This window comes from Nycticebus coucang, chromosome 14 (assembly GCF_027406575.1).
Source record: "Nycticebus coucang isolate mNycCou1 chromosome 14, mNycCou1.pri, whole genome shotgun sequence".
Taxonomy (NCBI): Eukaryota; Metazoa; Chordata; class Mammalia; order Primates; family Lorisidae; genus Nycticebus; species Nycticebus coucang.
Genome location: NC_069793.1, coordinates 80,886,522 through 80,913,202, shown reverse-complemented (window position 1 = coordinate 80,913,202; position 26,681 = coordinate 80,886,522). Strand labels below are relative to the sequence as shown.

At 36.1% G+C, this 26,681-nt stretch overlaps 1 protein-coding gene and 1 non-coding gene across 26 annotated transcripts in view; one reads left to right on the top strand and one right to left on the bottom strand.

Moving 5' to 3' along the window:
* The window catches only part of PICALM (phosphatidylinositol binding clathrin assembly protein), a 106,986-nt gene extending 82,257 nt beyond the window's left edge, over positions 1 to 24,729 (top strand). For 6 of the 25 annotated variants that reach the window (XM_053559758.1, XM_053559752.1, XM_053559750.1 and 3 more), the window contains 6 exons: positions 132 to 231; positions 2,812 to 2,835; positions 4,308 to 4,367; positions 5,849 to 5,953; positions 10,928 to 10,965; positions 21,991 to 22,093. In XM_053559758.1, the coding sequence (XP_053415733.1) occupies positions 132 to 231; positions 2,812 to 2,835; positions 4,308 to 4,367; positions 5,849 to 5,953; positions 10,928 to 10,965; positions 21,991 to 22,093 (430 nt within the window). Of the gene's footprint in view, positions 1 to 131; positions 232 to 2,811; positions 2,836 to 4,307; positions 4,368 to 5,848; positions 5,954 to 10,927; positions 10,966 to 21,990; positions 22,094 to 23,380 lie in introns of those variants that run through there. The other 19 variants (XM_053559756.1, XM_053559755.1, XM_053559744.1 and 16 more) reach the window with 7 other exon arrangements.
* LOC128566158 (U6 spliceosomal RNA) lies at positions 12,976 to 13,081 on the bottom strand. The gene has a single exon (XR_008374453.1). It is a non-coding gene; the product is annotated as a U6 spliceosomal RNA (small nuclear RNA).
* Positions 24,730 to 26,681: the final 1,952 nt, after the last annotated feature.

Here is a 26,681-nt window from a genome sequence, read left to right as displayed (position 1 = left end):
GGGTTTCATCTCTAGAGTATGTATAGAGATGTCAAGTCTGCATCTTAAATGCTCTGCTGAGCCTAAGTATATAGTTAAAGGAACTTTATAATTAGGAACATTTAATATTCTCACTTTATGTTTATTTCAAGTGATGTAAATTGGAGTCAACCAGGTGAAAAGAAGTTAACTGGAGGATCTAATTGGCAACCAAAGGTTGCACCAACAACTGCTTGGAATGCTGCAACAATGGTGAGTTGGAAAATCTCCTGATACACTAACATATGAATAATTTAGTTAAATGTGTAACATGAAAACATTTTTAAAGTGAAAGGCATAAATAGATTGTTACTGAGTTTTAGAAATATGAGTAATTTGTATTTCTTTTAAAGGAAGCTGGTTGACAATACCTGCCAGGTACATTTTAGTAGCTAACATGTATTTAAGAGTTACTTTGTACCAGGCATCATTCTAATAAATATACGGTTTTATTTTGGATAACCCTCATAACCTATATGTAGTAACTATTATTATTCCCATTTTATAGATGAGGAAATGGAGGCACAGAATTATTAATACACGCAGGGTTACAGAGTGTTTAAATGAATGGGGGGATTTTATAGAGTCCCAGCAAACTAACTAACTGCAGAGTGTATACTCTTAGTCACTGTACTTCTAGTCTTAAATTTAATACTTACTTGTCTAAAACACACAATCTTTAATTTTCTTTTGATTTCACTATTGGTGAAGAAATTTATACTTGCTTGGTTTTGTTAATATTATTACATAATTTATACTTTTGATTCTCATTATTTGTGGCAGTAAGGTACTTAAAGTTGCCCTAAACAGTGAATTAGGGAACACTGAACTATTGCTAGGGAAAATATGTTCATATATACACATCCCTCATAGATTATAATCCTAAATCCTATTTGTTTTTAAATCATCTGGAGAAGATTGTGTTTTATTTTACCATATACAAATGAGAAAATAAGGTTCAGAAATGTTAAATGACTTGAGGCTGTCCCACTTACTGGTACCAGAGTTGGAATTCTAGCCCTATCCAACTGGTCCCAGAGCCAGAGCTTTTTGTACTATGATGGACTGCTCCTACTTTCATCCTGTGGTCTGGTATGAGACCTGAAACAAGGCAAAATGTCCCCTGTTCCACCTCAGCTGGGGATGACTGCATCAGGTGAATCCAGTTGCCATTGTACACATATGCATGAATGACCTGGAAAGCACCACAAGTATTTATTTGTGGGTTACAAATTTTAGCGATTGGGTGAATTTGCAAATACAGAATCCATGAATAATGAGTAGCAACTATATTTACCAATTAAATAATAAGCATGTATTACTGATGACGTTCTAGTAATGTTTTTGATTACTGTAGTAAAATAGGCCCAGAGTAGCTTGTGGCTATTCCCCTATCTTTGGCCAGCTAATAATTTTAGCAACCCAACAAACTTCTCCCTGTCAGAGAAAATAACTCCTTGTGAAAAAATCTGGAACATGCAGTTTTCTAATGTGGGTCAGTATCAGTGTTATGATTACACATATTGTAGCCTTCCTGCTATTATTAGAGACCACCCCCCCCATTGTCCTTGGTTAGAGCCACTTCCATAGTATTGCCTGGCTTCCCTTGGGTTAATCATATGGTAAAATTAATAAGGCTGAGCTAAAATTAGTATGTTGATAGCATTTTGTGAGTTTTATTGTCTTCAGGCTTCATAAATGGGAAATAATATTAAAATACGGCTATCTTTTTTAAGGCAGTACTAGTAGTTACTACCAACACTTAATAATACAATATGTTTAGGTTTTTGCACACATACACTCTTAAGCCTGAAAACAGTGCTCTCTGGGAGACTTTGTTTTACAAAACTCTACTTGTTTTTTGTCCAAGAGCAAAGTGGTTGAAAAATAGATTTAAATTGAAATCCATCCTACTTGCTTTGAATCCAGTGTTTTTTTCTACTATAACACTAACTAGGGGATAGAAAATTTAGGCTAGTGGATTTTATGGTCTCATGTGTGAATTACATGTTGATAATTTATGACGAATAATGTAAATACAAAGCTAATATTAAAACATTTTTCTTCTTATTAATATATATAAAATACTAGAAGTTTATAGATAGCACTTAAGATTGACTGAAATGTAATAGATATCTAACCATGTAGAATTTGTGTGTAAGCTGATGATAAGATAGTGGTATTTGTGGTGCTGTGTTACATACAGTAATGTGTATCATCTCTTGAGGATTTTATTAAAATATTTGTATGTATTTTATAGAGTTTCTTTTTAATGGCTAACGTTTGAGGCTGATGATGTGATTCACTACTTAAGATAAAACTACTGCTTTTGACATTTCTTTACATTTCTACATTTCTAACCTTTTTAATTAATCCGTAAACACTGTCAAGGTTTTTAAAATGTGTTTTTATTTAACACATTTATTGAAATTTTATTAAAATATATGTTTATGTTATACTACAAATTTTTTTAATTAATGCTTGCTTTTTTTCTTGTGGTAGACCTCTGATGCTTCCCTGTTTATGGGATGCACTAAATTGTTCACTATTGACACTACTGAATGATTTTATGTTTTAATGATATTTGTAACCAATAAACTAAGTTTCCCTTGTCAACCTTGATAGTGTTTTAGTATAGATAGATGGTCATTAGATTCTGAAAATACAAGGGATTTTAGGTAGTTAGTTGAGTGTACATGTGAACTAAAATGCTCTCTGTATTTTCTGTTGTGTGAGTACTTGTTCTAATCCAGTGTTATTGCATTATGTAATTGTTCTCCCGGGGAAAAACAGAATGGCATGCATTTTCCACAATACGTAAGTGACCAAAAACTAGCCTTTTTGCAATAAATTGGCATGCTATTAACCACTGCTATAGCAGAAACTCATAACCTTTCAGCTATTACTTGTTTTCACATTCAGATTTTCAATGTGCAGAAATTCTTCCTAGCATCTACTGATTTCATGGGTGTGTTGCAGAATCAGTTCTGATGGTGGCATGGGAAATACCAATTTTTTTTCTTGCTTACTATTCCGCCATTTGCTGCCAGATGGCTGGGTGTCTGTGTGTGTATCTGTGCTGCCACTGTGCACTTGATGACTTCTGAATGAAGGGAAATGTGGATTGTGGTAATGTTTAAAATAACAACTGCATGAAATCTTACAGGCTTCTGCTGTACTTGGCAGTGTGTCTACTGCTCTTGCAGATTTTGGTTTTTAAGTAAGGGGAGACCTATGTGCCCTGTAGACTCACCGAGATACTAAACTTTTAACTATTCACTTCTGTGTTATTTTTTAAAAGTTACACTTCATTTAACTTCTTCATACATATGTTCAAATTGCCCTATAATTTCAGTTACTTTGTTTCAGCAGTTGGTCTTTGACCTGTATTCACTTTCTGTTTTCATTAGGAGAAACACACAAGCTTAAAGATAGTTTCTTTTAAATAATTTTTGGAATAAATTAGAAAGAAAGCTAACATAAAAACTTTTATGGAAGAACTGAGGCTCACAGAAATAGTCATACTCACTAGTAGTTTTGAATCCCTTGGGATTCTTTGAAAAGAGTGAAAGATCCTTAGAAATTAATTTTTCTTTTGGAAGATCATGTTATTAATAGATTTGAGATCGTTAAATATTTTTCTTTGAGTGCTAAGGAAATAAAGTACCTAGATGGCTATTTAGAAATACTTTTTCTGGGTAAATATTTTTTTGTGATAGTGATAGACTTTAAAGTTTAGAGCCTTGGCACCTGTAGCTCACGTGGCTAGGGCGCCAGCCACATACATCCAGAGCTGGCAGGTTCGAATCCAGCCCAGGCCTGCCAAACAACAAGGGCAACTACAACCAAAAAATAGCCGGGCATTATGGTGGGTGCCTGTGGTCCCAGCTACTTAGGAGGCTAAGCAAGAGAATCGCTTAAGCCCAAGAGTTTAGGTTGCTGTGAGCTGTGATGCCATAGTACTCTACCCAGGGCAACAGCTTGAGACTCTCTCAAAAAAAAAAAAAAAGTTTAGAACTTCAAAATAGTTTTTAAACTCTGAAGATTTTTAAAGCTGTAAAAGCACGTTGAAATCTTAGATCGTTGTATCTAAGTGCTGTTTTTTTCATCAACTAAGTCTGCTTTTCTGCTAATTTCATGCACTTTTTTCATTGAGCATAATTGACACAGTTTTTAATGATCACAAGTGCCACTTAATCACAGCTGTTCTAGCAATTCTTTTTAGTAGAACTGCAGCTATTTGAACTCATTTGACACCTCCTTGTTTATTTTTCCTTTCACCATGTTAGGCACCCCCCGTAATGGCCTATCCTGCTACTACACCAACAGGCATGATAGGATATGGAATTGTAAGTATTTTCCAGATATAGCTTTTGGAAAAAATACTGATTCATATTTGAAAATGCTTTCATCCTAGAAGAGAATTTTTTATGTACCCTTAGTCCTATTGCCTAACACAGTGGAACCATAGGATTGGTTTCATAAGTATTTCTAGAATAATCATTATATGAGAATTGGTGTTCATTAATATTCTTAGTATTACATGACCCACTTAATTTTGTCCTCATAACTTTGCTAAACATTTAATATCTTCATTACAAATCCATGTAAATATTACTGTTACCTCTAAACTTTTGTTGCTATGACCTAAAATTAAATACCAGTAAGGTCTTATAATTTTAATATTATAGGGGAAGGGAAGGATTAACATTTTTTTAATTGTATAGGAATAAATTTAATCTGGTAAAGGGTAGAAAATTTTTCTATGACAATGGTTATAAGCTTAAAAGGTTAAAAGAGCGAGCTAGACTACCCTCACTCCTAACTCTTTCAATATATAGACTCACTTAGATAAGACATGCATGTAGCAAGTAGCTTCAGCTCATTGGTATATATTTGAGGAACTGTTCCTGGTAGGAGGTACCACTATGACCCTTGGTGTAGCTACTTAGTTGCCCTGCTACTTCTTTATGTGTATGATGTGAAAGTAGCTCCTTTCATACATGTGGAGAACTTCCACAGTTTTTGTAATGGTGATGATTGCATTAAAATGTCTGCACAAAAACTCAGGCCGTAAAGTTCTAGATGCAAATTAACAGTGTACTTGAAAGGTTAACTAGAACTTGAAAGACAAGACTTTAGAGCATTGCATTTTAACCAAAATAATAGAGTGGTCTATATGTGTTTTATTTTCACACTAGGTATTGTAACTTACTATATTAATTTTATACTCTGGAGTGGTGATTTCTAAGGGTTGAGATTCTATTTTCAATTACTCCAGAATGAATTATCCTCTTTTTGTGTAATATAAGCACAATTTTTTATCAATTCTCCCTAAAAATATCTGAAATAAAATGAAAGAACTATGGAGAGTAAACCTCTCTTCATAGAATCAGCTGTCTTCACTGGCAATCACTTACATAATGGCATAAAAACTTGATTTGATATACCAAGGCAATTTACTTTGAAATGTCTTAGCAGTTAATGTACAGTCTAAAGGTTTCTCTATGTCTAAACTTGACAGATTTGGAAATTTTGAAAGTTTTTTGGATTAAATAATTTTGTTGTACTATAGTAAAGTTTAAATGTTGCAGCTCAATAGAAACATACTTTGTTACCAGCTTTTAAAAATGAGCATATTAAAGACTTTACATACCTAAATAATACTCTTAAGTTTTATAGTTGTCTTATTAACATTCTGAGGAAGCTTCCCTTTGAGTCAAAGCAAAGATGCTAGGACCTTGCATTGCTATTACCTTCTTATTTACTTAGTCGTAATAAGGAATATGTGAGCCAGCATCCTTTAACTTAATACTCTTCTATTTTTTAGCCTCCTCAAATGGGAAGTGTACCTGTAATGACACAACCAACCTTAATATACAACCAGCCTGTTATGAGACCACCAAACCCCTTTGGTCCTGTATCGGGAGCACAGGTATTATGTGCTACATGTAACTATTGCAATGTGCTTGATTTGTAAGGAATGTAAAGAACTCTTATACAAGTGGAGAAACAAGTTATTAGCATTCCCCCCCTTTGTCGTAGATGTTATTTGCATCCTATCTTTATGATGCTCTTTTTATAAGAGCTTTTAGAAATACCAGTTATTTGGAAGGAAAGGATAAATAGATTGCAAATATTAAAAGTAAAAAATTCTTGATAGCTTATAATTTGTGTTTTCAGAGGATGATTTTTCTGAGTTTAAGAAGCCTACTCTCTCTTCATGATTCTCGAATCATGATTCTCAAAACCATTAACTCAGACCTTCAGTTCCTTGGCTAATGGAAGGATGATGGCTGTAACAAGAGTACTGCCCTTGAAATATCTGTAATACCTCTTGGCAAGTCTCAAAAAAATTTTAGATGCTATTTTTTTGTTAGATAACTTTCTGCCACTGAGGATTGTATTCAACAAAACAAAACAAACAAAAACAAAGAGACAAAAAGCCTTAAATGTCATGTTGTCCTAAGTTCTTTAAACCAGAGACTTTCCTCTGTAGATGTTCCTAAGTCCCTATCCTAGTTTCTGAACATTCACCTTAAATAATTTGCTTTCTGTTTATATTTCATTATTGTTGGCATAGAAGGAATCTGATTTTTCTTTTAAGCTTTTACTTGTTATGGTCAGGAGCAGAGATAGGAAATTCCTTTGTTATTTGCTTCTCCCATGGCACACTGTGGGATGTGCCGTAGGTGTCATCATAGCGCACTGCAGTCTTGAGCTCTTTCACTCCTTGTAAAGTGACAGGATGGCTTATCCTTCTGTGTCTGTGACTCTACTCATACTATTTTACAGTTAGAAAAGTTGAATACGTGCAATTGTTAAAACACCTTCCTTTTCTTAAATGGTTTTGCATACCACCTGATTGGCTTCTATGTTTAATGTTGATTTAAAAACATTTGAGCAAGCATTTGGTAATGGACTTTTGTTATTCCTTTCCACTTGAGTGTATATATATTACATTTGCCAAGGCATACAGTGTTATGTTGCCAAAATTAGTTTATATTGATCCAATTTGGATCTAGTCTCTGTATAGTCCTCCCCCCCTTTTCCTCAGGAGAAAGTATGCCTAAAACTGGGGATAGCACTGAACCCTATATATGATAATGTTTTTTCCCGAGACACATTGTGTTATACCTGTGGTAAAGTTTAATTTATAAATTAGGCACAGTGAGAGATTAAAAATAATAATAAAATAGAACAATTATAACCTCTTCTTTTCCCTACTCCTTTCTTTCCTCTGTTCCTTTTCTCTCTCAAAATATCATATTGTATTGCAAACATGTATTTTCAGACCACAGTTGAATGCAGGTAACTGAAGCCATAGAAAGCAAAACCACAGATTAGGGATTACTGTATTTTGTAGACTAGTAACCTATAGGAGATCCTTTCATTTTTCATTCTTTTGAGTATTGAAATCATTTAATAAATTGACAATCTCTGTTGTCTGAGAGTGGGTAATGAATTTAGTTCTGATTAAGAGATAAAATCCATGTTGGTTACAAGTCGAACATTTGTCCATACATACTACACCTTTTTATTTTATTTTATTTTATTTTTTTTGGAGATTATCTTTTTCTCTTACCCTGGCTAGAGTGCAGTGGTGTTGTCATGGCTAACTGCAGTCTCAAATTCTTGGGTTCAAACAATCCTACTGCCTCAGCCTCCCAAGTACCTGGTACCACAAGTGCATGCCACCATACCTGGCTCATTTTTCTGGGTTTTTTGTGGAGATGGGATCTCTCTCAGGCTGGTCTCAAACTCCTGGCCCTAAGTGATCCTCCTGTCTTGGCCTCTCAAGTGCTAGGATTACAGGCATGAGGTACTGACTGGGTCTCCACAGGCCTCTTTTTCTTTTTTTTTTTCTTTATCCATGTTAAAGTGACCTTTTTCTTTCTATTCCTTAATTAGTTAAATGTTTATAGTGAATGTAGCTTGGGAGTTAGGGTAATTCACATAGCATTACTTTTATAAGTCAGTCATTTTTTTATGCACTTGTTTTTATAAAATGGATTATGGGTATTTATAGCCGCCTTTCTCTTTTGTCTTTTACTAGCAGTACTGATTATTGGTATAACTTACTAAAGAAAAATAATAGATTTTGATACTACCTTCCAAGAAGTATGTTGATGATTTATTTCCTTACTGATATTTTCTTGAGGTTATATGATTATACATCTTCCTCGTGTCCTTTAATTTTTTGTTATTCTTACTTTTAACTTCAAATATATATCATTGATTTTTTAAAATTAATTTGATTTTCTGCTGTGAAGGACTAAGTGATAAGGACCTAAATGTATAAGATAAATATATTTTTAAAAAACTACCATAGTCTAGGGCTAAAAACTTATTAAGAACCACTAACTATAGAAGTTTTTTCCCTGACGCGTAGATAAACCCATTACCTAGTCTGTCTTATTTTGTAGGCTCCTGTTAGAACAAATTACTACCTTAAGCTTAGACACTAACAGTTCTCAAGCTGTTTGACATAAGTAGTCCAGATTCTCAAAGTAATCTTAAAGGTAGCCAGGGCCATTCTCACCATCACATTTTATAAATGACTGCTGACACTTGGAAAGGTTTTTCTTTTTCTTTCTTTTTTTTTTTTTTTTATATATTTTTTATTATTAAATCATAGCTGTGTACATTAATGCGATCATGGGGCACCATACACTGGTTTTATAGACCATTTGACACATTTTCATCACACTGGTTAACATAGCCTTCCTGGCATTTTCTTAGTTATTGTGTTAAGACATTTATATTCTACATTTACTAAGTTTCACATATGCCCTTGTAAGATGTACCACAGGTGTAATCCCACCAATCACCCTCCCTCCGCCCGTCTTACCCCTCCCTCTCCCCTTCCCCCTATTTTTAGGTTATAACTGGGTTATAGCTTTGATGTAAAAGCCATAAATTAGTTTCATAGTAGGGCTGAGTACATTGGATACTTTTTCTTCTATTCTTGAGATACTTTACTAAGAAGAATATGTTCCAGCTCCATCCGTGTAAACATGAAAGAGGTAAAGTCTCCATCTTTCTGTAAAGCTGCATAATATTCCATGGTGTACATATACCACAATTTATTAATCCATTCGTGGATCGATGGGCACTTGGGCTTTTTCCGTGACTTAGCAATTATGAATTGGGCTACAATAAACATTCTGGTACAAATATCTTTGTTATGGTGTCATTTTGGTCTTCTGGGTATATACCTAGTAGAGGAATTATAGGATTGAATGGCAGATCTATTTTTAGATCTCTAAGTGTTCTCCAAACATCTTTCCAAAAGGAATGTATTGGAAAGGTTTTTCAACTCAGTCAGTTCCCAGTATCCCTGATTCCTGGTCCACTGCTGATATGTACCAGGCTTTCCCTCTGCTAGTGGAACTCAGCTCTAACAGCACTGTAGGCGTATTTACTGTCTTTTGTCAGCAGTGAACCACTCTGAAGATTCCTTGGGTTTTTCTGCTGGATTATAAACCACATTTAAACATTCAGGAATTAACTACTGTAGTTGTCAAGTAGTTGTAGTCGTGGGTAAAACTTTGAATCTTGAAATACTATATATGAGTTTTTCTCATTCAAAAAATTGGTTTTAAAAAAGTCTTAGGGGCTCTTTTATGCAGCATAATTCCCTGGAGATCCATCCAAGTCTTTGTGTGTATCAATAGGTCATTCTTTTTATATACTCTTTGGTATGGATATGCCACAGTTTGTTTAGCCAGTCATCTAGTGGAGGACATCTGAGCTGATTTCAGTTTTTGGTTGTTAGAAATAAAGTTGGTATGGGCGGCGCCTGTGGCTCAGTGAGTAGGGCGCCGGCCCCATGTGCCGAGGGTGGCGGGTTCAAACCCAGCCCCGGCCAAACTGCAACAAAAAAATAGCCGGGCGTTGTGGTGGGCGCCTGTAGTCCCAGCTGCTCGGGAGGCTGAGGCAAGAGAATCGCATAAGCCCAAGAGTTAGAGGTTGCTGTGAGCCGTGTGACGCCATGGCACTCTACCTGAGGGAGGTACAGTGAGACTCTGTCTCTACAAAAAAAAAATAAAAAGAAAGAAAAAGAAATAAAGCTGGTATGAACGTTCATGTACAGATTTTTGTGTGAACATAAACTTTTTTTTTAACATTAAAAAAAAAAAAGTCTTAGGGGCAGTGCCCATACCTCAGTGGGTAGGGCACTGGCCGTCTACACCCAAGCTGGCTGGTTCGAACCCAGCCCGGGCCAGCTAAACAACAATGACAACTGCAACAAAAAAATAGCTGGGCATTGTGGTGGGTGCCTTTAGTCCCAGCTACTTTGGAGGCAGAGGCAAGAGAATCATTTAAGCCCCAGAGTTTGAGGTTGCTGTGACTCCATGGCACTCGACCAAGGGCAACATAGTGAGACTCTGTCTCCCCCCCCACCCCCAAAAATGTCTTACTAAAAATCTGCCCTTAAAAACATTGCTGACCCCCCAATATCTACTCTTGACCCAGGTTTTTTTTTTTTTTTTTTTATCTTATTGCCTTCTAAAATCCACATAACCCTTTCATTGAAACTAAAAATGTTTGAGAATTTTCATGTCCATGAAAAGAAACAGTGACTGTAGTGTCTTTCTCTGATTACTTTATGCCAGAAGAGACGTGAGGATAGTGTAAGTTTCTTATTGAGAGATAAAATTTGAAATGAATACTTAATCCTAAGTATTACTGACTGAGAAAGTAAATGAAGGAAGCAAGTTGGTAACTAGAAGTAGAAAATCAGTTGGCAAGGAAGTAGCTCAAAGTTATAGTCTCTTCCCACAGTCATTTGAATCATGTAAAAGTCAGAATTTTAACTCTTTTAATGTTAACTTTTAATTCTTTTCCCCCTTTGTTCTCTATGTATCTAATCACAGAGTCTCAATAATTGTTTCTCTATTACTAGGTACACCCTTCTCCGTGTGTTTTACAACCTTCACCCAGGTTGGAACCTTTTTATTCACGCTTGTTTTGTGACAATAACCATGTTCTTTGCCTCACTGATTTAATCCTTTGTATACATACTGTGGAATACTTCTTTATAGACAGCATTTGTGGCATCTTACCTCTATACTCAAACTTCTAAGGAGGTGACTGTAAATATAACTAACCATTTGAAACATGCCCTTAGCTTCTCTCTTAAAATTCATGAAGTTTCCATATTTTTAAGAGTGATGATGAACGAACAGAATATTTAGGTTCTTTAGTTCTCATGCCTTCGTAATTCTCAATACGTATCCAGTGTTCTGCTGTTGTCTTTTTCAAAAGTCCTTTCTCTGCCATGGAGTGGATTTACTCATTTCCCATAAGTATCTCCTGTCTCTTTCTTTATGAGATCTGGAATCTCTTTCCATTATTTACCTTTATACAGTGGGGTATCCAACCTTTTTTCTTCTCGGCTGCAAATTGGATAATAAAAGTTGCTTTCGGCCATACATTAAATACAGAAACACTACGGACAACTGATAAGCAAAATTATAGATCCATGCATACTTTTTGCAATATCCAACATTACAGATAAGCAAAACAGGCCTCAAAATGTCTGCATGTGGCCTGTGGGCTGCAGGTTGGAAACCCCTTCTTATAACTTAGGACTGCCTGGCATCCATCCATCCATCCATCCATCCATCCATCCATCCATCCAGTCTAGCAAGACTTCTTTACTGGATTGTAAACTTCATGAAGGCAGCTTCCTTGTGGCATGTTTATTTATGTGTCTCTGGTTCTTAGAACAGTGCCTGGTGACTTTTGGACATTATTTGTCAACTGAATGGATCTTGCTAAGAACTTACCTTTTTTGTCATGTAACTTAGTCTGCTCCTCTTCTTTCTTTTTTTTTTTTTTCCTTGAGATTGAGTCTCAAGCTGTTGCCCTGGGTAGAGTGCCATGGCATCATAGCTCACAGCAATCTCCAACTCTTGAGCTCAAGCAATCCTCTTGCCTCAATCTTTTCTATTTTTATAGAGACGGGTCTGGGGTTTTTTGCTCATGCTGGTCTCGAACTCATGCAAGCTGTCCAACCATCTCAACTTCCCAGAGTGCTAGGATTACAGGTGTGAGCCACCACACTCAGCAACTCTGCTCCTCTTTAATCTCTCAGTTTACATATAACCATTATAATAATTTATAGGAGTATTCAAAATTGGTTTGATTTGGTAGTTACTGTGAGCTAAAATTACTAGATGGCTCACCTAAGGATTAAAGACACCTTTGACTTCAGGATTGAATATTTTTTTAACAATTAAAAACGAAACTGTTTATCTTTGAAGTAGATAAGATTTTTCTCTTGCTTTAATGTTTCACTTGGATTAATTTTGTCCATACAGTGTTAGCTGTAACCAAAATAATTTTTCATAATGAATTACCTTTTAATTATTCTTTCATTGTTTTGTTCTTCTCTCTCTCTTTCTTTTTTTTTGTTCTTGTTGTTTGGTTGAGACAGAGTCTCACTCTGTTGCTCAGGCTAAAGTGTAAAATGCTGTGGCCTCAGCTTACCTCACAGGAACCTCAAACTCCTGTGCCCAAGCAATCCTCCTGGCTCAGACTCTTGATAGCTGGGACTACAGGTGTGCACCACCATGCCCAGCTAATTTTTCTATTTTTAGTAGAGACAGGGTCAAACTCCTGAGCTCAGGAGATCCTCCTGCCTCAACCTCCCAGAGTGCTAGGATTGTAGAAATGAGCCTCTGTACCCAGGTGTTTTGTTCTCTTTTTTTCATTTGGATTCAAAATTCCTTGAGGGTAGAGACCATTTCCTTGTACATTGAAGTAAATGGTAATTTAAATGAAAATTAAATTGAGTCAAAGTTACAGGTGTGCCCATCACCCAGATATTGTGCATTGTACCCTTACATGCGATTTTACCCATCTCTGCCCTCCCCCGGCCACTTGATTTCCACTGAGTTTTATTTCCATATATGCACGAGTGTTAATCAGTTCCAGTCTCATAGTGAGAACAAAAATTTGTGTACCACGAATTTGTGTATTATCCTTGTACAAGGCCATGCTAATTTTCTCTATGTCATTCCAATTTTAGAATATGTGCTGCCAAAGTGAGCACCAAGTTAATATTTTTGACAGTACTCTAGCCTACCCAGATGTGTGTATCCTGTTGCCATTTAGTGAGACATTCCACATAGTATGTTGTGTGTCCTCCATTCTAACTAGGTTATTCTAAGTGCTGTATTAGTGCTTGCTTGTGAGAAACCAGCTAATACTTTCCAGATGGCTGTTAGCTTGGCCTTCGTATTAACTGTTCTTTAGGAAATTGTCATTAGAGGTACTACACTGTGCCTTTGAAATTACACCTTCGTGTTTACTCTGTTCTCTGGCCATTGTTTTCATCATTGTTATGTATATATATATATATTTTTAGATATTTTCATGGAATTGTGAGTTGTTTAAAGATGGGCATCATTTTCTTCTGTTTCATGCCTAACTTGGCTGTTTTTAATGTGTTCTGTATTAGTGCTTCCTCCTAGATGTTCATGGAAAATGCCAGGGCTCTCTAATGTTTACTTTTTTGTGCTTCCTCACAGTGTTACTATTTATTTCACTGCTTGTTAACAGGTTGCTGGAGTGTCTGTTTAGTAACTTGGGGAAATGGGAACTCTTAGGCTTTCTCTTACGGGTGCTTTATAGAATACATATAAAATATTTTAAGTGGAGGATTGCCAGTTTTGTTTTTGGAGGTTAGGGCTACAGATGCAAAATGGCCGCTATATTTTTGTTTGCAGTGTCCAGTTTTAAGTAAGTCTGACATCAGTTAAGTGTCTGTAAGGAAACAATGGCTGGTTGTGAGTGTTTTTTATCATTCTGAATGAGGGCACTGTTGGCTTTAGATATAATTTGGAATAATTTAAGTCGTACCAAAAATGGCCCTTTTGATGATTTTCTTGTATTTAAGAACTAACAGCTCTTTGCTTTAGGCCTAGTATTTGTTTTTTTGGGTTCTTTTTTTTTTTTTTTTTTAATTTTCTTGGTATGTTAATTGTGGGTGTTGGCATTGTGAGCTGATCTACCCAGCTGGATTTCTGTGAAGAAGATCTTTTGCTTTGACAGGAGTATGTTGTGTTCATTCATCTCTTGCCATGAGGGAATTACTTTGAGGATTGGGATTTAGTATTAAAGGTGAAGGAGGCTGGTTCTGTAGTCCACAGTGCACATCTAAAAAAGTCAAAATGAAAATGTGGGACGTCGTCTCTGCTAACCTTTCCTGTTAACAAGATAACCTAAGGAATGAGACCTTCCTTACTAGGTTTTTGCTGGGGATGTTCTTTCTAGAAGGTAAAACTATAACTTCCTAATAAATAAAACCAGAAAGTATTCTTAAAATCTTGGATGACTATGAACTTCTATGAAATCTTCATGCTGAGTATGACCTCTGCGTATATAGAAAGCACAGTAATGTATTGACTATATAACTTTTACTAGAAAAGTTTCTTTTCATTACTCTCACTGTAACTTTTTCCTATAAGATAAATATAGCCATAAATTCTAGCAGAGTTGAAATTAATTGGGATAGCAGATTTTAAAGAGGAAAAAACCACCAGCCTAGAGTCAGCAGATGTGCATTAGAGTTTATATTAGTTTCCTAAGGTTGCAATAACCAAGTACCACAAACTTGATGGTTTAAAAAAACAGAAATTTATTTTCTCCCTTTCAGTTCTGGAGGCTGAAAGTTAAAGTAAAGGTCGTCGCCTAGAGCAGTGCTTCCTCTGAATCCTCTAGAGCAGTATTTTTCAACCTTTTTTATCTCACGGCACACTTGAACCTGTAGTTAAACATCCATGGCACACTTAAATTGTGTTGATCAAAGAAAAAGAGTGAAAGAAAGAATATACTTACTGTACTTTGAACTTCTTTCAAAAATAATTTAATTAATGATCATTAAAAATTTTCAGACTGAAGATCGTCTGAGGCACACCAGTGTGCCGCTGTACACTTGTTGAAAACCACTGCTCTAGAGGAGGATCCCACCTTCTCTCTTCCAGATTTTGGTCATTCCATATTTTGCAGCTATAACCCTGACTGTCTCAAGGTAGTTCTCTTGTTTGTCTCTGCCTTCAAGTGGCTGCTGCTTATGAGGACACCAGTCATCACATTAGGGCCACGCTAATGCCCTCGTCTTAACTTGATTACGTCTACGAAGACCCTATTTCCTAATAAGATCACAGTCATAGCTTTAGGTGTCAGGACTTCAACATAGCTTTGGGGGGTGGAGGAGACAGAATTCAACAGAGTCTCAACTCTTTACTAACTATATGCTTGAGAACAAAATTGTCTATGTAACTTTGAGCCTCATTTTCCTTATCGAAAATTGTGACATTATTTTTTAGGTTTGCTGCAAGGATTTCAAACGAAAATATTTGCAATTGGTTTAGGAATGTAGAGGCTTGTATTTTTTATTAATGATTGTAAGGAACATTTTTTGTTTCTAAGAATTTAACAAGATTGCCTAATTCTCAGAAATTGTCCCTGGTCCCTGATTTGTCTTCATTTCCCACTCATAATTTATTTCAGTCATATTTCTTTCTGTGCATTACAGTTCTTCTTGATTATAAACAATTTATAGTTCATTAGTTTGAAATCTTAATTATGACTCACTGTTATTTGATAGCATCTTTTAAAAGTATGGAGCTCTCTTAGGTATGTTTAGTGAAAGCCCAATCAAGAAAAAGCAGGTAGCCTCAAGACCACACATGGAACATAATTTGGAATGCTTTTTTAACCAGTAAATTTATAATAAATGGAAATTTAAATGATATATCTTAGATACAGATAATTTTTATTTTGTGTTATAGTCCTCAGTTGACATAAACTTCAGGTTTTTGTTTTCTTTGGTTTTTAAAGCATCACAAATTGAAATCTGTGTGAGTCAGCAGCAAACACTTGGGTAAGCTGAGCCAGTTTTTATGATTTCCATCCATCTAATGCAACTTTAAAAGGATTTTTCTTGACCTTGGAAGCATTTGTTATATATAGAAGGTGATGTTTATTTGAAACGAGGTCATTTAATGGTATTTCTTCCTCTTTAATTCTTTGTTAGTTTAGGTTGCCAGGAGTCTAATGCGATGACTTAAGATACCATTTTTGAATAACAGATACATTGCTCTGTGCTAACATTTTTAAGTTATTGTAAACCGTAGCAGTAGTCTTTAGTTTTAGAGAGGTATATCTTCAGGAAACCTTCAAAGAGGAATGCTCCCAGGCCATTGTATGGCACTCCCTAAAACAAGATGGATAGTGTTTTGAAGACACTATCTTCAAACATACATTTGTGATGTTACTGGTGGGCAGAAGCCCAAGATGAAGTGTTGAGCATAAACCCAAAATACAGTTACCAGTAGCACCAGACTCAGCTTACAGGGCAGACCCCGCACATGCATGTAGTAGAAAAATCCTCTCTTTTAGCCATATCTCCCAGAAAGAGCTGAGGAATAGCATTATCTTTAATATAAAGTAAATGAAATGCAGCTGAATTGTATGTAGCTGAATTCAGATGTACCACTTGTACCACTAGAGGCCTGGCCGTGTTCTAAACATTGTTCAAAAATCAACTTAGACCGTTCTGTGACTCAGTTTTATGGCTGATGTCTTTGTGTAGCTATTGAGTAGCTCTGTGGTCTCCAAATGTTTTGATTACACAGCAGTATTAGGAAAATATGATTTCAGCATTGTCTTAGTTTATCATGAACAGAAATGTATTGGCTCACAGTTTTGGGGGCTGGGGATTCCATTATTGTGGTGGCGTCTAACAAGGGTCTTCATGCAGTGTCGTACCATGGCAGAAGGCATAGTAAAGAGGAGTACAAAAAGAGCAGGCTGATCATTCCCTTAATAAGGAGCTAAACACCTGCTTATTAATTACAGTGGCAACTAAATTTCAACATGAGTGTTGGCGGAAACAGCCATTCTGACCAAGCAAGCATGTACCCTCCGCATATATATATTTATAGATTGTACAATTAAAAAGCATTTTAAAATATAAGTTTTTGAAATTAAGAGAGAGGTTTTAGTAATTATTTCTTAACATCCCTTTTTGGAGACACTTTTTATTTTTTTTTAATTATTTATTCTTAGAGTCTCACTTTGTTGCCTTTGGTAGAGTGCCGTAGTGTCACAACTCATAGCAACCTCTAAACTCTTGGGCTTAAGCAGTTCTCTTGCCTCAGCCTCCCAAGTAGCTGGGACTACAGGCATCTGCCACAATGCCCGGCTGTATTTTACAGACAAGATCTTGCTCTGGCTCAGGCTGTCTTGAACTCATGAGCTTAGGCAATCCACCCGCCTGGGCTCCCAAGTGATGGGATTATATGGGGGAGCCACCACACCCAGCCTTGGAGACTCTTTTTAAATAGAGCTTATTTTATCACCAAAAGGCATTTTAATTTAACAATTTTAGAATGCTTAACAAGGTGCAAGTTACTGCTTAGTTGCTGAACAAGAGACAGGTAAAATATATTTTCCATACCTGAGGAGCAGAAAGTTGTATAATATTGGAAGCACAAGTGACTGCTTGATGGTAGAGTGAGAATCTGCGTGAGAGACACAGAGTGCTGAGAGCACAGCAGAAGAGCAGGAGAGCTGGACCTCTTAAAAGTATAGATGCACATTTGGTAATATTTAGTAGGGAAGATTGAACTGACATTTGAGCTACTTAATATATGCCAGGCGACATGTTGGGTGTTTATGTTCATTTAAAGCTCGAAGCAGCCATAAAGAGGGGTGTATAGGTATTAGATCTAGGTATTCTAGACCCCATTTTATAAGAGAGCCAGGATTTGGGCAGCGCCTGTGGCTCAGTCGGTAAGGCGCTGGCCCCTGCCAAACTGCAACCAAAAAATAGCCGGGCGTTGTGGCGGGCGCCTGTAGTCCCAGCTACTCGGGAGGCTGAGGCAAGAGAATCGCTTAAGCCCAGGAGTTGGAGGTTGCTGTGAGCTGTGTGAGGCCACGGCACTCTACCGAGGGCCATAAAGTGAGACTCGGTCTCTACAAAAAAAAAAAAAAAAGAGAGAAGCCAGGATTAGATTCAGTTACATCTTTCTATTACACTTTGCTTTGTCATTCTGGGCAAAGCATACCCATTTTTCTCTTAGGATGTTGCTTCTTAGGACTTTGCTTCTCCAGTGAAGATAGAATGAGTCTGTACAGCATTATTTGCTGTAGAGACACATTTTGTTATATGCAGACACCCAAACTTTCGGGTGACTGAAAAATTCAAATATAAAGATGTAGCAAAATTGCTTGTCTAAGAATTTTAAGTACAGCCAATAATATATCAGAAGTTTTTCCCTAAATAGCCAATTTTCTATTTTCACATAAACTTCAGTTGCACTAGTCTCACTTTCTAAAGACTGCTATTATTTTATTTATTATTTTAAATAAATGTGTTTTCTTGTTTCTTTGGTGTTAAGCAGGAGCATAATGAAGCAGTACCCATTAAAATGGTTTTATGGTATTTAGTCTATTGATAGGACTTTTTTTTAACAATTTCTTTACTCTAGGTATATTTGTTTTTTATTAAAGTTAATTTATGATTTCTCGACTCTGTTTTTAGTATAGTAAACCCTTACTACTAGACAGGGCACGTGGTGGCTCACACCTGTAATCCTAGAACTTTAGGAGGCCAATGTGGGAGTGTCATTTGAGGCCATGGTTCAAGACCAGTCTGGGCAATAGTGAGAGCCTATTTCTACAAAATTAAAAAAAAAATTTTTTTTACCAAGAAAAAAAAAACATAACTGCTCTATAACCAAAAAAAATCTTTGCTCTGGAGATGAACATTAGAATTTTTTTTTTCATTTCAACATATTTTTTTTTTCCAGGTTGATTAGAATGGTGAAGGAAGGGTAGAGTTACTTGCAAATTTTAGTATTTTTATTTATATGCTGTTCTTCTTAATATTTCATTTTCTTTTAAATGGAAAAAGACTAAATGTACTGTACCAACAAGACTGACCACTTTGTTTATAAAACATCTTTCATTGTGCTAAAGATGACTTTGAACAGACAGGTGGGTGTACTAGTCTCTCTTTTTTAACTCTGTGGGAATTCTGGGGTAGATGATAATATTTTAAATAAATGGTGTAAAGATTTTTTTTGTTATAGATTTCTAGTGATGGCGTACTTGTGACTGATCATGATTTCTCTTAAGCTGGCTTGCAAAATTTGGTGACTTTTTGATAAACATTCATGGGTTTTTTTCCCTGTTTTTGAAAATTGTTATCTTCTAGTAGTACTTTAACTTTCCCTTTTTCTGTTTATTAGTAGTCCTATGTCACGTTCTTTAATTTAGTCACAGAAATGATAAGTAGAGAATGGACAGCTCTTACTGTTTTGGATGACAGTTTCAAAATTTTGCTGTTTCTTACCAGAATAGCCTCTTCATGCTCTTTTGCTCATCTGCTTTCCTTGAGCAGTGATTGGGCTATTAACAGCATATCCTTTCCTTTTTCCCTGTTTACCCTCTGGGCTGATGACTACCTTACCATGGCGTGGTGTGTCTATGCTTTGATGCAAGTGCTGGGAAATAGGGAGACCAGATGGTCAGGGGCTGCTAAGAGTCCCTGTCTTTGGAGCTGTGCAACCAGCCTGATCAGCCTGTGCTGCGCTTTCATCTGCTGTTTATGGATATTGATGATAAAAACCTTATTCCCAGGATTTTTTTCTCATTAGTGGCATCTATCTTTTTTTTTTTTTAGACAGAGTCTCACTATGTTGCCCTCCGTAGAGTACGGTGGCATCACAGCTCACAGCAACCTCAAACTCTTTGGGCTTAAGCGATTCTTCTGCCTCAGCCTCCCAAGTAGGTGGGACTACAGGAGACGCCACAATGCCCCCCGCTATTTTCTTGCTGTAGTTGTCATTGCTGTTTGGCAGGCCCGGAGTGGGCTCCGGTGTATGTGGCTGGCACCCTACCTGCTTGAGGTACAGGCGCCAAGCCCATTTATCATATTTTAATTTGGCTATATATTTATAGGTATAAGATGTGTGTATATATTTTACCAATTTAAGAGACTTGTAATAGTTTGAGTTAAAAACTGGAACGTTTTTACATTTCAGTTGGTCCTCTTCAGCACTGTGAGCCTCTGGGGCTTCTTTTAGCCGTATGTTTACATATCAGGGATAGAAGTGTTTCTTTTCTGTATTCTTTAGGGGCATTTTCCTTTGGACAGTCAGGTCTTCAGACTGCTACCCTCAATGAAATGTGATTTAAGGAGACATTTCAGTATGAGGCCCCCGTAGGAAATTTGTGATTTTGGATGTAGTCTTACCTACAGTAAGTAGAGTTTGTTCTTGTTCTAACTTCAAGTGAAAGAGTAAATCTGCTTTGGAGAGAAATCTAGTTAATCTTTTGGTAAATGTGGATATTGGACTCTCCAGCTCAGTGACTGATGATGATCACTTCACTTGAAATCAGTCTGCTTTGGGATTGTTTCTGTGGTTAGGCTGAAGGGAGAGGAAGGGGCATCTTTCCAATAAGGTTATCTGATCTGTCTCTGTAGGGATGATATCTGAACCTTCAAGACCAGGCATATTGCCTTGTCCTTCTGTCTTTAGCTGCTGGTGTGATTCTATCATCCTTCCTGTTGTCTCTTCCAGTTGTCTTTGAACATTTATTTCTGAGAACCACTAATGTAACATTATGATTTCTAAACCTATAAATTGATCTTGGCATCCAAAACAACAAATTGCATATCCTGGTGATGTAATATTTGCTGAAGGTCGTTGGCTACTCATTCTCTATAGTGCTTTTTTTAAAAGAAAGAAAGAAATGGAAGCGAGGTTACTTTGAACCAACAAAGACAGATTTTGCAGTTTGAAACCCCTGATAGGATTTGGATGTTGAAGTGTGAATTGAAAATATTTTCATTCGGTCAATTTTGATAGAATGCTCATTTGAATATCCTAAAAGGACAGCTCATTTTCTAACAGCCCTGTGTTTGCATGTTCTGCAATATTATGCAAAGCGAGAAAAAGAGTTAAAAATGTGTCCCAAAGTAAAATGACTCATATTGTGTTTGAAACACTTGGTGAAAGGTATACGTATGTGAAAGTCAACATACTGATTCTTTGGGAGCTCTCTCTCTTTGGGAGAATATTAAAGATAATATTGCTCAGTTCAGTGGTCTACCTGCCTTATACTATATTAAAATTAAATGATAGGAACAAATTCTACAAATCAAATAAATATGTTCAAACAGGAAGCAGAATCAAAGATCTTAAGGGTTTTCCATATTCAGAGCAGTATGTTTTCAGTTACATTAGGTGACCTCTAAGATCCCTTTCATCTCCCACAGTATATGCATTAGCTGGATAGTGTCCAGATAATCAGGGGATATCTCCATATTAAAAAAAGCGGGGTGGGGGGTGCTGAAGATAGGACTTCCCACTCTTCATGAAGAAGAAAGGAAAGAATATTGCAGCTAGATATATGTGTATGTGTGTGCGTGTGTGTGTTTTGGGTCTGGACTGAGGTCAGAGTTTGCACAGCTTTGGACAGATAGCCTGGACACAGGAACCCGTCTTTCCTCCATTTAAAAAACACAGTCATGTGTCCCCTTCCCTATAATCCCCTCACCCTCCATGCACATACACTAAAAGTCTTAACCATGGGTCAGTTCATGTTGACCTTTTTGGGTAAAACACTATTCCTTTGGAATTTCAGAAGCAAAAATTTGTTTTCTGAAAACCACATACACATTGGATTCCTTTTAATTTGACATGTGATTAAAATTTTTGTTTTAACAATTCCATTTTTAACAAAGGCTGCCTTTATACAGAGTGGCCATGAAGTTCGTGCGCAAATTTTAAAAAAAATTGCGCATGACCTTTATGGCCATCCTGCATTTATTAAAGATAACAAAACCAAAAACACTTCTTCTTTCATACATACATTTTCTGCTTTCATGATCTGTCATTCTGAGATCTTTTTTTCTTTCCTTCTCTCTGTCTTCTTTCCCCCCAGCTGTCGGCAGCATCCAGCCCCTCCAGTCACAGTCCTCACAGAGCTTCAGGAAAGGACCCTTTTGCAGAGCTCTCTTTGGAGGATTTCTTATAAGTCATTTTAGGTATTGCTGCTTGTTGGGGGAAATTGGGACTTAAATATATATATATATATTTTTTTTTTTTTTTTTAATTACCAAACATTAAGCACAATTCACTCTTCTTCTTTGTTTCTTTAAGGGACTCTAGGTTCCCTCTCCTTTACCACCACCACCTCCTCTCTTCTTTAGGTGAAGAATAAAAATAGGATAGGACATTAAAAAAAAAAATTTTGGAAAATATTTTTTATAATTTTATCCACTGCTCACAGCAGATGGATGAGATCAAATACCACCCATAGAAACAAGGTGTTTTAGTCAATCTTAAAAGAATTAAAGAGAACAACACAGCATTGCATGTTGCATTAAAGTGTGATTAGGAGCATCTTTAATTTTAGTATAATGGTCAGGCTTAGTTGTGAAAAATTCATTTCAGCACTTCTTTAAAGAGTTGTATTTTTATGTATGCCTTTCCATTTAAAAATACTAACTTTTTTTAAAAAAAGTTACTATTTTTAATTAAGGGCCCATGAATACTTAAGCCCTTTCAATTAGTGTTTTGCATATGATCCATACTGCCTCTGTTTGCTGGAAGATAATGTAATATGTAATTTCTTCTTGGTACACTAGCTCCTGGTTCAGATATACCTTCTAGATCTTTGGGAATTTTTACTCTCCTAATTGGGCAAGTTTATTAGCACATCTACTTCAGTAATAAATAAATCTTTGGTTGGGCAGTTTAAGGGAAATCTTGAGTTGAAGTGCCTTTGAGTGAACAGTGATGCCCTAGTGAAAAGTATTTCTTTTTTTTTTTTTTTTATTGTTGGGGATTCATTGAGGGTACAATAAGCCAGTTACACTGATTGAAAAGTATTTCTTAATAGAACTTTCAGGTTTTGGTGTATGTTAGTAAAGAAATGATTTAGCTGTAGTTATTAGCTATTAGTTATCATTATTAGCTATAGTTATTTGGAAACAATATTTGAAACTTCGTCTTCCCAAGTGAGATTTTACATGGAATAGTTATGCTTATAGAGAGATTTTTCCAAAATTACCATGCAAAAATAGTTGGTCTTCTTCCCTTCCCCCACACACTGACTTTTTGTTTTTAGTAATCGGAAAGGTATTAGCTTCAAATATTGAGCCTCTGACACCTGATAATAATATGACTTTGTTTTGTAGTCGTGGTTTGTGATAAGCATGTTATGAACACTTCTGGGCCAGTAAGTGGTAAAAGTAACAAGGCATTTTTAATTGTGGGAAAACATTTAATAATGCAGTGAATTAACTTACACACTTATTTTTTTTTTCCAGATACAGTTTATGTAAGTAGATGGAAAAGAACGGAATTATTCCAAAAAGACAAGTGCTCAAATGGCGAATCCTTACTTCCAGCAAAATCCAAACTGCTGTCTGTTAAACTCTTCTTCCATTAGAATGCTACAGTAACTCAGTGAAGGCCCATGAAGGAAACTGGAACTAGTTTCTAGGAGAACGTATCAATTCAGTTTATAAAGCCAAGAATTGCCATCATTCAAGACTAAGACCTGTCTTTTTGGTGACTAACCCTTCAGTTCTTACAACTCCTGTTAATACCCATATTCAGTAACCTACCAAGAAAAGCCCTTGTTTGGAAAGTGTGAAATTTGTATTTGGAAAGGCTACCTGGAGAGAAGAGCTGTGTCCTTTACTGTAACTCAACAGGACTCATTGGGGGATCAAAATCATAATTATGTATTATCTTTCTTTTCTCCAGTCCTCACAGATATAGAAATGGGAAATGAAATTAACTTTTGTTTTTAAAAAAATTATATTCAGTTTGCAGTAGACATTCCTTAAGTATTTGTATTTATTTATGATTATCAATTTTACATAACATTAATATTGTATCAAACCTCCTTATGAAAATGAGTATGGATGTACACAGTATGTTTGATTTTTATCCACAAGAATGAATCTGATTCAGAATGCTTTTCTCAGCTGACATACAGAGCACTAAATATTTCAAGGCAAGTCCATAGGTCTGAATCTCTTAAGAATTCTCGGTCTCTATGGGATTGAGGGAAGCATTATATAAATGCATTAATCCTTATAGTCAATTCTGTGCCTAGGATTTTGCCAGGGAACAGTTCACTGACTAGGAAAAGCACTACATTTTAAATTCAGCATTAGTGCATTGGGAAGGATCTTTACTGCTTTGTGCTTGGCATGTCATTACTTTCCATTTGACATTAGGGCCTTTCCAAAATGAATGTGAGGAATTGCTTTCACTTCAAGACTTTCCTTCTTTTCACTAAAACTCTAGGAGGTGTTATGGGGGGAGGGACGGGGGACAAAATCCTTGAACCTTTTGTTTGGCTTGTGCCATGTTATGATCATGTACCTTTTAAATAAGGGGAAATAGTATCTTTAAAGTTAATGTCTAGCCAAGAGTTTAGTCAACGAAGAATTAAACTGCACTGTTGATCGGTGCTTTGTGTAAATACATCTTAACATTTGGGTTGAGAGGGGCCTTAAGAAGGACAGTTCATTGTAGGAAAGCAATTCTGTACATGAGTTTAAATCATACTTGTTGCATTGTCTCTGCAGATTCTATTTTTGTTTACAATATTAAAATGTATGTTAGCAAAATGGGTGGATTTTCAAATAAAATGCAGCTTCCATAAAACTTTCATTATAGTATTCTGGTCTGAGGTGCATTTGTTTTCTTTTTTATCTTAAGTATCATCATTTTTTCCTAATAAAAGTATACTCAGATGAGTATGTTTACTGATTCAGTAAAATGTAAGATTTGTTTTATATAAATTTCCAAGAAGATTTATCTTTGCACTTTTTGTTACCTTCTAGAACTCTTGCTGATAAACTGAAATACTTATTAAAATTGTTCACTTTAGTCCTTTGGTCACATTGCTTTAATAAGATAAATTTAAGGGAGAAAATGCATTTGAGTTTGACGTATTGGTTCCTATGATCATATCTGCCAAAGAAACCTTTGATTCTATCATATTGTCCGCTAAATAGTAAGTAGGATTCAGAGTACATGATAAAGGAATTAAAAGCTTTGCCTTGATAAGTATCTGCATAATATTTGCCATGGTTGGAAAAATACATAGTTTTTAGCCAATATGTTTTGTTAATTTTACTGGTTTTTAAGTTTTCGCTATTAAACCATTTTCATATAAACTGGGAAATTGCACTTTTATAAATTACCTTCCTTCTTCCTTAACATCACAAATCTTGATTTGTCTCTTCTGGTGTTTGAGATGGTGTTATATTTAAAGTCTGTGGCTTGTTTCGTTCCTATTACCTTTGGTGGGGGGGGGGTTGTTTTTGTTTTTTAGTATGTTGCAGTATGAAGTGTTTTGTAACCATTTCCAAATGGAAATGGGCTATGTTGGATAGATACATATGATCCACATTTTTCCCACTTTACAGAAGAATCAGGAACCAAAAAAGGAACCTCCCCAGATCAATAAGCTCATAGGTGGAGGAGTCAAATCTTTGGTTTTGTGGTCTCTTGTTCTCTCTCTGACCTTCTATCATTAATATTAGGTTATTAATTATGAAATGTCCAGTTTCCTTAACAGTATCTCTGATGTTTCACTTTGACACTTCTTTTTTTTATTGTGAAAGTACATCTGTCTTTCAAATGTACATTTTGGCTTATAATTATCTTTTAGGTTTTTTTGTTGTTGTTTTCAAGACAAAGTCTCACTGTGCTGCCTGGGTTAGAGTATCATGGCATCAGCTTAGCTCATAGCAACCTCAAACTCCTGGATTCACGTGATCCTCTTGCCTTAGCCTCCCAAGTAGCTGGGACTATAGGTACCTGCCACAATGCCTGGCTAATTTTTCTATTTTTAGTAGAGATGGGGTGGTCTTGAACCTGTGACCTCAAGGATCCTTCTGCCTGAGCTTCCCAGACTGCTAGGATCACAGGTATGAGCCACCACACCTGGTCCCAATTTTTTTTTTTTTGAGCAATTTTTGTGAAATCATGGATAAGTAAAAAAAGGGTTATTTTTGAATATGAGTTCTGTTATGGAACCAATCTAGTACAGATAGCTCAAAATATAAGTGAAGTATTCATGAAAGATGTGGCAAATGAATGCAGGGTTCATTGACAGTTAGAGAGGTTCCATTCTTAGTGATTTTAATCTTGAAAGTGAGCCACGTGGGAGAGTGAGACCCAAGGTGGTGGATAATGATGAGCTGACAACTGTTGAAGCAAATCCTTATCAGCCTGCACGTGAATTAGCAGCAAGGTTTGACCTTTCTATTGCAGCAACATTGGACTATTTAGAACAAATTGGGAAGGTAAAGAAGCTGGATAGATGGGTTCTACATGAATTAAATAAGCATTGGAAGAGACATTGGAAGTTTTTCTTTCTTTGCTGTCATGCCATAAAGGCAAACCATTTCTACACCATATTGTTATGTGATGAAGAATAGATTCTTTGACCGTTGCAAGTATTGGGCACAATAGTTGGATGAAGATGAACTGCTGAAACATAGACCAAAACTGAATATTCATCAAAAAAGCTAATGGTGTCTGTTTGGTGGCCCGGCACTGGTATTATCCATTACAGCTTCATGAAACCTGGTCAGTTGATTA